This window comes from Trachymyrmex cornetzi, unplaced genomic scaffold (assembly GCF_001594075.2).
Source record: "Trachymyrmex cornetzi isolate Tcor2-1 unplaced genomic scaffold, Tcor1.1 scaffold335, whole genome shotgun sequence".
Taxonomy (NCBI): Eukaryota; Metazoa; Arthropoda; class Insecta; order Hymenoptera; family Formicidae; genus Trachymyrmex; species Trachymyrmex cornetzi.
In genome coordinates this window covers 640,106-651,738 of record NW_017298058.1, presented here as the reverse complement: position 1 = coordinate 651,738, position 11,633 = coordinate 640,106, and the positions used below count along the sequence as shown (strand labels likewise).

At 29.0% G+C, this 11,633-nt stretch overlaps 2 protein-coding genes across 2 annotated transcripts; one reads left to right on the top strand and one right to left on the bottom strand.

Annotated features, from left to right (window-relative positions):
- LOC108763034 (carbonic anhydrase 1) lies at positions 1–7,954 on the top strand. Its single transcript, XM_018510324.1, has 6 exons — positions 1–147; positions 5,260–5,301; positions 5,378–5,539; positions 6,080–6,324; positions 6,453–6,689; positions 7,327–7,954. Exons 1-6 carry the CDS (start codon positions 99–101, stop codon positions 7,534–7,536), a joined length of 945 nt encoding a protein of 314 aa, XP_018365826.1. The 5' UTR covers positions 1–98; the 3' UTR covers positions 7,537–7,954.
- Positions 7,955–8,820: 866 nt separating this feature from the next.
- LOC108763054 (coiled-coil domain-containing protein 12) lies at positions 8,821–9,647 on the bottom strand. The gene is made up of 3 exons (XM_018510355.1): positions 9,473–9,647; positions 9,256–9,394; positions 8,821–9,009 (listed from the first exon to the last, which is right to left on the bottom strand). The coding sequence occupies exons 1-3, from the start codon at positions 9,598–9,600 to the stop codon at positions 8,836–8,838; spliced, it is 441 nt and encodes a 146-aa protein (XP_018365857.1). The 5' UTR covers positions 9,601–9,647; the 3' UTR covers positions 8,821–8,835.
- Positions 9,648–11,633: the final 1,986 nt, after the last annotated feature.

Here is an 11,633-nt window from a genome sequence, read left to right as displayed (position 1 = left end):
ACCGTAATAGAAGTTTCGCATTACCCCGCTGATTCTTCGACGAATCGGCGAGTCGTTGACAGTGCCGTGGGATTTCATGGTGTACTCTGACGGGGTGAATGATCATGGTGTTTTTGATCGTTTATCTTGGCCTCCTGTTCCTACCAGGTGAGACTCCGCTGAATATATCTAGAATAGTTTCTTTGATGATGCAAAGAAATCTTACATCCTTCGTCCTTTGGACTTTTCGAAGACGTTATTTTAAATGGTCGTTCTCAATTATTCCAACATTTTTTGTTTTGTGGAATAAAAATATTATTTATTCGGTTGATTATTTTGGTGAACTTGAATATTCCCAGGTAGTAGAGTGACGTTAAAAGATGACATCATTTATAATAACATTTATTTTAGTCAAGTGAACGTCGTTCTATCGTCATTTTGCTGTCTGGTTGTAATATTATGTAATATTAAAATGTAATATTAAAATACAAATATATTATTATATCGTTTGTTTAAACAGATTTTAGAAACAAGTTATTATGATATTTAACATTTTAATTATTTTAATCATTTATACAGAATAATTAAAATATAAAACTATTAAACATAAAATTGTGGTTTTTCGTAGACGTATAAAATATTAAATTCTTGTTAAAAATAGAAAAATATTATAGGAAAATACGTCTGCTTGATTGAGTTATAATGCCCATTTGCTTGTAACAAAGAAAATAACAAAATTATCCGATGTTTCTAGCAATAAACTTATCATATAAATCTTGCGATTGAAGATAAATTGCGTCTCGATGACAATCGATTATAGTTTAACTTACAAACTATTATTCGTTATGCTGCAAGCGTAATTTTATTTAATGATAAACGATAAAATTATCTATTTTTATTTTTAAGTATACGATACAAAATAATGAAGCTAAGCGATAAAAATAGTATAGTAATATATATGTACAGTATATTAATAGCAAATTTGGCTGGACGCACTTAGTGCGCACTAGTGCACATTAAAACCGTTATACACTGATTTGAATGTGAAAATGGAATAAAAATTTTATAAATAAAATATTTTATATAACAGCACAATAAAATGTATTGAGAATTTCACAGTTTAACCGACTTCTATATATTTATATTAAACATATACATCGTTAATCAATGTCAGTTGTGTATGACATCAATTTGTATATGACAGTTTTAATGGGCACCAGTTCGCATCCAATCGAATTCGTTATAAGATTGAAATTATAATAACTTTAGTACATATATTGCGATGTGCAAATTAATATATGCAGTATTAAAATTAATATATGCAGTATTAAAATGCATTATTGATAGAACATGTAAGGAATACGCGAGTTGCAATTAACACTATCGATTATAATCAATAATGATTTTGCTAAATATGTACTGTTGGAAAATTCATGTTAAATTTAATATATTTCACATATCTCAAACAGTTCACTTAAATTTATGTGTTAATTTAACATAAAATGAATATGCTACAAGATTACATAAATATTATGTAAAAGAATAAATACAAATAGTAATGACACAGTCTGTAAACAAACCGTGGAAGCATATTTTGTCCAATGAAATTAACATTTATGATACGTTAAACTATATATTTTATTAATTTATTTTAAAATTTACGTTTTTTAATTTAAAACACATTATTTTTATGTTATTAGTTCACTTATTCATAAATTGTGTTATTTAATATTTTGATATTAGAAATGTTAAGTATCAATTTAACACAAGCTATTTAAATAACATAATTACATTATGTTCAATTAACACTCGAATATGTTAAAAACTTAATACTAAATTTTAACAAGGAGTTGCTAAAATCTGAGTGAATCTTTTCTAACACATATATGAAATGTATTTTTGCTATACAACAGAGATCAATAAAAAAGTATGTTTGAGGTGATTTGCCAAGTATTGATTTCGCAAGTTCCTAACGCAATATTTCAATTTAGTATGAATATTATGTCAAACAATAAAACAATCGTTATAACTAACGATACAAATAATGTTCATCATGCAAAAATGATGAACGCAATAATACTTCTTCTCGTGACATTCGTTAAATTAAATTATCATAAATAAATGTAGTTGTTTATATCTAATCATCTGATCAGCAATTTTACACATTAAATGCAAAGAACGTTTCCATTTCAACATTCATCAACACAGATTATGTACCTATTATTCCGTTCAAAGCAGACAAAATTGGATTTTTATCTAAAGCGACAGATTTTTTATCCATTGTGCACGTGAAGTGGATATTAATTAAACCTCTTGAGCTAAATTAATGTCTCATATTTTCTTAGTAAATCGCCTGATAAAAGTAACACATATGCGAATAGTATTATCATTTTATATCAGTTTTATTTGTGTGTCTACGTACGTATAGTTTCTGCTATCATTATAATGCACGTCGTCTGTACGACTAATCAGTAGTAATTAAGGAAAGAACCTAGAACTTGAAAATTGCATAAGACCTAACTCATCATACTGTAATACGAGCACAAAACATTGCTATCATTTTCCGAACCTGTTTGCAGTCGTAAAAATGGAAATTCACCATGCGACCCTAAGAGATAATATTTGATGGATTGACAAGTAGCATGTTAAGAAGCATTTAAAAAAAGAATTCGTTTTATCAAGTATAGAAATTGTCGAGTAAGTTGATGTTCTGCACACTTCGAAGTTTGATTAGATTAAAGCGTAATCGAATAATTCATTTAATATATAGAACGAAACGCGCATTTAAGTTTAAAAGAGAAACTTTAATGATATTAATGAAGGTATATCTCATATGCATTTTGCAAATGTACGATTCGCATTATTCTGTCAGAATGTCACAAACGTAACATAACTTTGAAACAATTCATGTAGCCACGCGATATCGATTTGTGCAATTTTGTTATACAAGATTGATGAATCGTAATCGCGTCTATACGAATGTTCAGCTTTTTCAAAATTAAATATATTTTAATTTATTATTAGAACGGCTCTTGTTAGCTTTTTTAAATTAAATTAATTCGATGATTCTCTCGTTTCTTTTTACTTTAATACACATTATTATTATTATTATTATTAAAATGTTTCGATCGCAGTGATTATTATAATGGATTCCGTAAAATCTTTTCATCGAAAAATATTTCGAAATTTCGCATTATTTTAGATATCTCGGACTTATGCTTCTTTTGCATGTATCTCACGTATAATCATATACATAACAATAAAGATTTTGCGTAATGGAAGGACGCCGAGGATGTTCATCATTCTTAAGATAATCACTTTAAATCAGACAAGGATTTCCAGACGGTGTCACGTCGACGGTCCTCACGTGATCGTTTGAACTAAAAAACGAAAGTAATAGTCTTAAGTAATCCATCTCTCGTCGCATGTGTCGAGCAGATGTGAAGAACCTTAAAGTAACCAGGTGGCGACTTGCCCGAACAAGTAGCGGCAGGAAAGAATTACAAGTATACTCGTTAACAGATAATCAAGAAGCATTCTAGCGCATAATAAACGCAGGGTAACAGCCAATTGTCTTTCGAGAGACAGAAAACTTTAAATGTGTACTTTCAAGTTCGGCGAAAATCTTTCGGCGCATTTAATGACCGATCCGTTAGAAAGCGTGGTAATAATATCTAGACTGATAATAAGTAGAAAATATTAATATATTTCTTATAAACATTTCATGGAAATTTTATGTCTAATAGAAACTAAAATGGAAGATATTTTCCTAGCTAATTTCGGATGTAAAATTCTACTATAAGAGTTAATCTATTTATAGAAATTCTATTCTCTAAATATTCTCTAAATATTTTGGAATATGAAAATGGAGCCAATCTTGAAAAAAAAGTAAAAACTTATCGTTCTTGAATAAGAGTGACAAATTTTCACTCTTTTGGAATGATATTAACTGCAAAGGAATGAACTCTCACACTCCTTTTTTGGAATTAGACTTCATTCCTTAAGGAATTCCTCCAGATGATTTAACAAACGTGACAACATGAATAAATATCATACACATACATGACGTACGTAATTATCCACATTGAATGTAGAGCAATATTTAGCGAATATGTGCGAAGTTGGCGTATACGTTGGCCATAACTTTAGAGGTGTTTACCAAAAAAAAATTAAATCTCATTCCTAAAGAGTAAAACTCTGCTACTCTTGTCCAAGAATGAAAATATTTCCTCTCTTTTATTAAGACTGGTTCAATTTTCGGTCTTTTGGATAGAGATTTTACTTCGAAATATTTAGAGAATAGTTCGAAAAAAATATTATATTATATTAACAGGTATTATTTTAGTTGAACACAATTTTGTTAATTCAATAACATTATTAATGTTCATGCTTTTGTTTCAATAAAATTTTATTTGTATCATTAAATATTATTGAATTAACCAAATCATTTTCAACTAACATAACATTTGTTAATATAATATCATTTATATTTTCTAGATGTGATATTATTATAATGTATTTATATATACATAATGTATATATATATATATATATATATATATATATATGAGTATCGCATTACTTGCAAATTTTTTTCTTTAATGACAAGGAAAGCATGTCTACTTTGGATTTTCATTACTCGTGGAGTTTCAGAAAATCGTTTTGCAATAAACTCTTGAGTTTTCATGTGTTTCTTTTTGCTATAATAAAAAAATTCGATATTGTTAAATTAATTTTATAAGTTATACTTATCGTTTAACTTGCAAGTAATGCGATACTCTGATGCTATTGAACCAATGGTCGCTATAAAATATTAGACTCGACATAAACAACAATTATAAACTATGACACTTTAAGTTTTATGTACTGATTCCAAATCTGCTATGTTGAACTTCATAATTCTATCTCTAGGTTCGTAATCATTTATAGTAATCATTTTCAACCGATTCGTCAAGTTTTTGCATTTAAATCGACGATGTTGTAAGAATATTTGTGATTATCGCACAAATGTGCGAATATTTTGAGACCTTAAATGTTTTTTTTCGTTGCGTCAAATTTTGGAAGGAGAGGTGACCCACTTGACGCGAAACGTCCCATATATAATATATATATATTTTATATATATATATACTCATCTTTAATCAAATAAATTATCATTCATTATCGCAATCTAAAATCTATTCTATCAATATCGTTTATCATTACTCAGCCATTTTCCTATTTATAAGATTTACTTTAATATGCGAATTGTAAGTACAATAAACGCTTCATCTTCTTCAGGTTTCTGCCGTGGTCAAGACTTCGGTTATGACGGAGATCAAGGTGAGCCTAACAAAAAAGTTTCATTATGCGAAGTTCATCGGTGTGTTTCAAAATGAGATCAATCTTATTTCCGTAGGTCCAGCGAATTGGAGCAAGGAGTATCATACGTGTATTGGGAAACATCAGTCCCCTATTAACATAGACGAGCACAATGTCACGAACGTCAACCTGTCACCACTGAGATTAATCGGCATTGACAATCCACATCAGTCATACGTGACGAACACCGGTCACACGGGTAAGAATTTCACGGTTCGATTCTGCATTCGGCATGCTGAGAAAGAAACATTGAATTTGTTCTTCGTTTAGCTTGAGGTTTTCTCGTATTAAATAATTCCACCGATAAACTCCCTTCACGATCGTGTTCACGAGGATTAAAGTCAAGAAAAACATTGTTGTAGCGATATAATCGGGACGATAAAATAAGAAAGAGAGGAAAAAGAGAAAAGTTTGTACCTTGTAATTATTGTCTCTGGTGTATATTAGTAGTAAATGATATGAATGTTGAATAGAAGTAACTAAAACGGTCATTGTCAGACAAAACGCTTACAAATGATTCGTACGTGTCCCAGCAGTTAAATCATACTATAAATAATCTTAATTATGTTGATACGTAATCGAGTCCACGATCATGATATGCAGACAGGATCATCAACAATTAAATTTAATACACCGTGCAGGTGTTGTTACATAACAAAGAAGTCTGTAATAATCGCAGTTGCACACTAATATTTTTAATAATTGCTGTTATGTGCAATTTTTATTTTCTTCCATGCAGTTACATTGAAAACCAACGAATCTAAAGCAGTCATGTTGACCGGAGGACCCTTAAAGGATATCTACGTGTTTGAACAATTGCATTTTCATTGGGGCGAAAACGATTTCGAGGGATCCGAAGACTTAATCAACAATCACTCGTTTCCGATGGAAATGCACGCCGTCTTTTACAAGGAAGATTACAAATCATTCAAAGAAGCTCTTAATTACAGTGATGGTCTGGCTATTTTAGCATATTTGTATGAGGTAAGAAATTATCTTTATTTGAAAATTTTAATTGGTATTCTTATACGAAATTAAAATTAATCTTTTTTTATCATTGTAATTTTACAATTTTACATACCTATCTTATTTTTAATAATGAAATCACGTAGGTAAGCCCTCAACCGAATCCAACGTATGAACCGATTGTAAAAGTACTACCTGACATAGAAAAGAAGGACATGGGAAAAGTATTGCAAGAACCTTTACTATTGGAAAGTATATTGGTACCAGACATTGCAAAAATGCAAGACTACTTCACGTATTCCGGCTCATTAACTACTCCACCTTGTCTCGAGGTCGCTAAGTGGATTGACTTTAAGGATCATCAACAATTATCACACGACCAGGTCTCTTAACACAATTTGCAAATACTATAATTTCTTTTAATCTGTGTTAAAAAATTGTCAATTAGTTTTAAATTATGTACATATACAGTGAGAGCAAAAAGTATTCGTACAAGGAAATTTTTTATTAAAAAAATCTTATTTGTAGAAAATAAACATGAATTAGCAATTTTATACAATGAATACTCTGTTCTAACATAAACAACCGAGCTTCATATATATTTCTGATTTTAGAAGCTAAATTTCTTGACTGCATGAATACTTTTTGATCATCCAAACAATACAATTTTTTATTTTCGTTTATTTTTCAGATGATATATTTTCTATGATTAATACACATCTTTTTGGTATATATAATTTTAAGAAACAGTCTATTTTATTCTTTATGAATAAATTGTTAATTATCCATCAAGAAAGGATCGTCAATTAAACGTCGAATCGACATTAAATTAGTGTTGAGATATTCATTCGACATCAATTCGATGATTCATTTCTTGCTGGATAATGTTTACTTTCTAAAAATAAATTTTTTTAAAAAACATTTTCTCTGTACGAATACTTTTTGCACTCACTGTACGTATGTCTGCCAATTTGACACACACACACAAAGTATATACATAGATTTCTTTTTTAATTTCAGTTGGCTGCATTTCGTGACATACGCAATTGGGAAGGTAATAAATTGACTCACAATTTCCGGCCGGTGCAGCCTTTAGAGGACCGAGAAGTTCTTCATAACATTCCTAGTTCTCATAATTCTGATGGGCATTCGGGACAACGGAGTGTTAAAATACCAATTCTATTTGTCGCATTGGGAGCTCTTGTGGCAATCTTTTTATTTGCCATATGAAATTCTTAATATGAAATATTCTAGTCAGAGTTTTTCAATTGTCATCATAACTTTCAAATTAAGAAAATGACAAATTAGGTACATACAAAATGTAACTACAGTTCACGTTTATAACACTTATGTGAGCATCATTGTTCAATTTTGATAAACATCAAGGATGAAATAATATTGAGCATTGTGAGCGTGAATCGAACCGCAGCCTTGTTTAGTAATTATTACTAAACAAAAAAGAATCAGATTTAATTTTATAATATTGTTTGAAAGTTAAGATTTAACTGAATAAACTTGAAGCAAACTTTCATGACTTTACATAATCATAATAATTCATTTAAGATTACAATAGAATGTATCTTATGTGATACGGTTTTTTAAATTTGTATAATTTATTTGTTAACATTAATACATCGACATAAGCAAGAGAACATTCACAGCAACTAAAATATTATTTTATGTATATAAGACAATTGTGATATATAAATAAAATAACATATAAAACAATTGCTAAAATAAAATGTTTGCATTAATTCTCTGCCGGCAATTGGAATTTTTAAAGTAGGGTTGCGCGTCTACATATATAAAAAATATAATAATTTACATCCACATATATAATGTATAGATCTTTGAAGCCTATGTTTTTTGCCGTATCAGATTACATTAAAGCATCTACCTCATTTATATATTTTCATCAATACTAAAATCAAATAGAAGTATTAATCAAAATTTAATTTTTTCTTTCTAGACTGTATTACCCAATTTATAATAATTTATATATTTTAAATTGTTTATTGACTACATGAAAAAGATTCATGTAAACTTGGCTAACGTCAATAATAAGTAAAAATTTCTTGTAAACTTAATATTAAAAAATATAACACTGAATCTCTCTCTTGCTTTAAAGCCATTGATATTTTGATTGTGAATTTTGGTAGACAAATTTAACTCTGTAAAAAATAAATAAAATACAATTCGATTTCTATGATGGTAAAAACTCATTGTTAAATTAAAGGTTTGACAAATATACCAAAATTTTTGTTCAGATTTTCATACAATCTGGACCAATAAAAATGAGTTAAGATTTGGGATGAGTTAAGATTTTTAACGAATTTATGTCATATTTTGTGAGCGAGTTCAAGCAAGTGATTATTTAATTCATAAGGAGTTATATAAATTATTTAAATACTCCATGTGTTACACATAAGAAATAACAATGAATTATAAATAGACTATTGAATATATGTTCTATAAATAAGAAAATACACAATTTATTACAAAATATACATGTTTTTTATAACAATACTATCATTCTTTATGATTATTTACATAAGCTGCTAGATCTTGTTGGCCTCGTTTGAGACGTGCCCTTACTTCTTCCGCTATTGCTTTTTGCGTTCTCCTTTCTAATATTTCTAATTTTTTGGCTATATCTCGTTTTAAATCCCAATCAGGCTTTCTTGGTGCTAAATTACTTATATCCTAGTAAATAATAAAGAATCAATTCTAAGAAATCGTAGAATCATAGAATACTCCAATAATATGATATAGCCATATCGAGAAAATACATGTTTGATACAAAAGCTTTAAAAATCATCTTTGATCTGATGAATTATTTTTAACAATTCCAAATCAATTTTTAATAAAAATATCGAAGGATTGTTTTGTCATCAGTAGGTAAGAAGTGGTAGAAGGCTATATGCTGTAGAATATTTCCCTCCAACTTACCAGTTCCTCGATAACCACTTTACTGTTTGCAGCGTCCAGCTGTTCTTGAACTACAGATTCCACATCTCCTGGCTTCGCATCCTCTATCATATTATCCTTCAAGTTTTCATCCTGCGGTTTGTAACTCCGAAATTTTGGCCTGAAAACACAAGACTTTGAGCAATTCAGCAATGATATGAGGTTAGATTTAAAGCTGTATTACTAAAATAAGGTTTACTTTGGCAAGTCTTCAGTCGTGTCGGTCACACTTTCTTTGCCCTCTTCATTCTTTCTCTTGAGCGCCTGAAGCCGTTCTTTTCTCTTTAAAGCCTGCTCCTCTAACGAGCCAATTTTCTCCTCCGTCATTTTTAAACAAATAAAATTATAATCTACACTATCTACAGATGACACTTCGGTAGTGACTGTAGTGACACTAGTGACTCTAGGGTAAAAAGTCTGGACAACTGTTGGGAATCCGTATTCCTAGGGGAATCGAATTTTTCGCGCGTACGCGGCGAATTTGATTTGAATAAAGAATGCTGAGTTATTTGAAAAAAAAAAGGTTTTCAAATAATATTTAAATAGAAAGTATATATTTTTATATAAAATATTATTAAGTATATATTTCATTCAAAACAGAAATTGTAAAAAATAGAAACATTTATTACAAAAGTAAGGAAAACTGTTCAAAATATTTATACATACATTTATGTAAATGTATTTATTTAATTGTTAAATTAAATAATTATAACAGAATTTATTTAAAAGTAATAATGGTCGAAATAATTATTGACAATAATCGACTTTGTATTTAGAAATACAATATGTGTTCACAAATGTTATCAATATTAATGATGTTAACGTAAAGTTTGTACCAACTTTTGATAATAAGTTGTACAAACTTATTAGAATTAATTATTTTGGACATTTTTTTGAAATTAATTTATGTTCTCGGAAAAAAATGTTTCACATAATTATATATAATTATATAAAAATTAACATATTTTATATAGAGGAAAGCCCCCTATTATGAGATAGGCGCCTAATATGACATAGCGGCGTTTCTGCTAAACTAATAAACGCTATTTATTGGTTCCAACATAAATTTATTACTCTTAGATTGAAAACTATTTAGTAGAAAATTCATTATTAGATCATGTCTGTAGTCATTGTAAAAAAGATTTTAGAATTTGAATGTCTTCAAGTTTCATTGAGATGAGGCTTTAAATCTTGTTTATTATTTAGTAAATAAATATTTGGCAATAAATTCTTCATGTAGTGATAAAGTAAGGTCGTACTAATAGAAAAATACGGGATATGTTGAATTGTTTAATTATAGAAGTTAGATTTGATGATCGTAAAACCATAAGGTGTGGAAATATGAGATACCCAGGGTATTTCTAATATGAAATAACCCATGCTCCTATGTTATAGTGGAAATCGTTGCTAAAGAGTAAATGTTATTGTACAATAATAAAAAGAACAATCGGAATGAACATCGAGTGCCTATTTCTGCGATGCTTGATTCCAACTACCTGAAGACGAGTTCTGGGTATAATCTATCGCATGCTCATTTTTCACGTACGCTGGATGTGTTCGTTTGCATTTTAGAAACATGAAATAAAGTTTTTTAATTGCAATACTGATACATTTTGCGTTTTACTATCGATTTCTCAGGGTATCTCATATTAGGAGTACAATTTTTTTACTTTGCGATTTGCTCACTTTTTACATTTCTTTAATTTAAAAAAAAAATGGAATTTGAATTAAATTTCATATAACATTATCTTAAAGCTTATTAAATTCCCTTTAATAATAAAAAGGACAATCGGAATGAACGTCGAGTGCCTATTTCTGCGATGCTTGATTCCAACTGCCTGAAGACAAGTTCTAAGTATAATCTATCACATGCTTATTTTTCACGTACGCTGACTGTGTTTGTTTGCATTTTAGAAACATGAAATAAAATTTTTTAATTGCAATACTGATATACTTTGCGTTTTACTATCGATTTCTCGGGGCATCTCATATTAGGAGCACAATTTTTTGACTGTGTAATTTGCTCACTTTTTACATTTCTTTAATTTAAAAAAAAATGGGATTTAAATTAAATTTTATGTAACGTTATCTTAAAGCTTATTAAATTCCCTTCAAAATGACCTATTATTTTTTTAAATTCTGCCCATAGACTTCTAGCATTTATCTAAAATGAACTCAGTATCTCATAATAGGGGCCTTTCCTTTACAATTATATATAATTATATATAAAATATGTCCATTTAACATGTCCACATAACATTTTTTTTCGAGTTGTGAATTTGCGATTCTCTCATATCTTTTCGATATCTCGCCCAATAAAAAGAGAAAGGGAGAGATCATTATTCTCTCATTATTGCAAT

Coding starts and splice junctions, on each gene's coding strand:
- LOC108763034 (XM_018510324.1), top strand. CDS start 99: ATGATCATGGTGTTTTTGATCGTTTATCTTGGCCTCCTGTTCCTACCA. Junction 6,325..6,452: donor TTTTAGCATATTTGTATGAG/GTAAGAAATTAT, acceptor GAAATCACGTAG/GTAAGCCCTCAACCGAATCC. Junction 6,690..7,326: donor AACAATTATCACACGACCAG/GTCTCTTAACAC, acceptor TTTTAATTTCAG/TTGGCTGCATTTCGTGACAT.
- LOC108763054 (XM_018510355.1), bottom strand. CDS start 9,600: ATGACGGAGGAGAAAATTGGCTCGTTAGAGGAGCAGGCTTTAAAGAGA. Junction 9,395..9,472: donor ACGACTGAAGACTTGCCAAA/GTAAACCTTATT, acceptor TTGTGTTTTCAG/GCCAAAATTTCGGAGTTACA. Junction 9,010..9,255: donor AAGTGGTTATCGAGGAACTG/GTAAGTTGGAGG, acceptor ATTATTTACTAG/GATATAAGTAATTTAGCACC.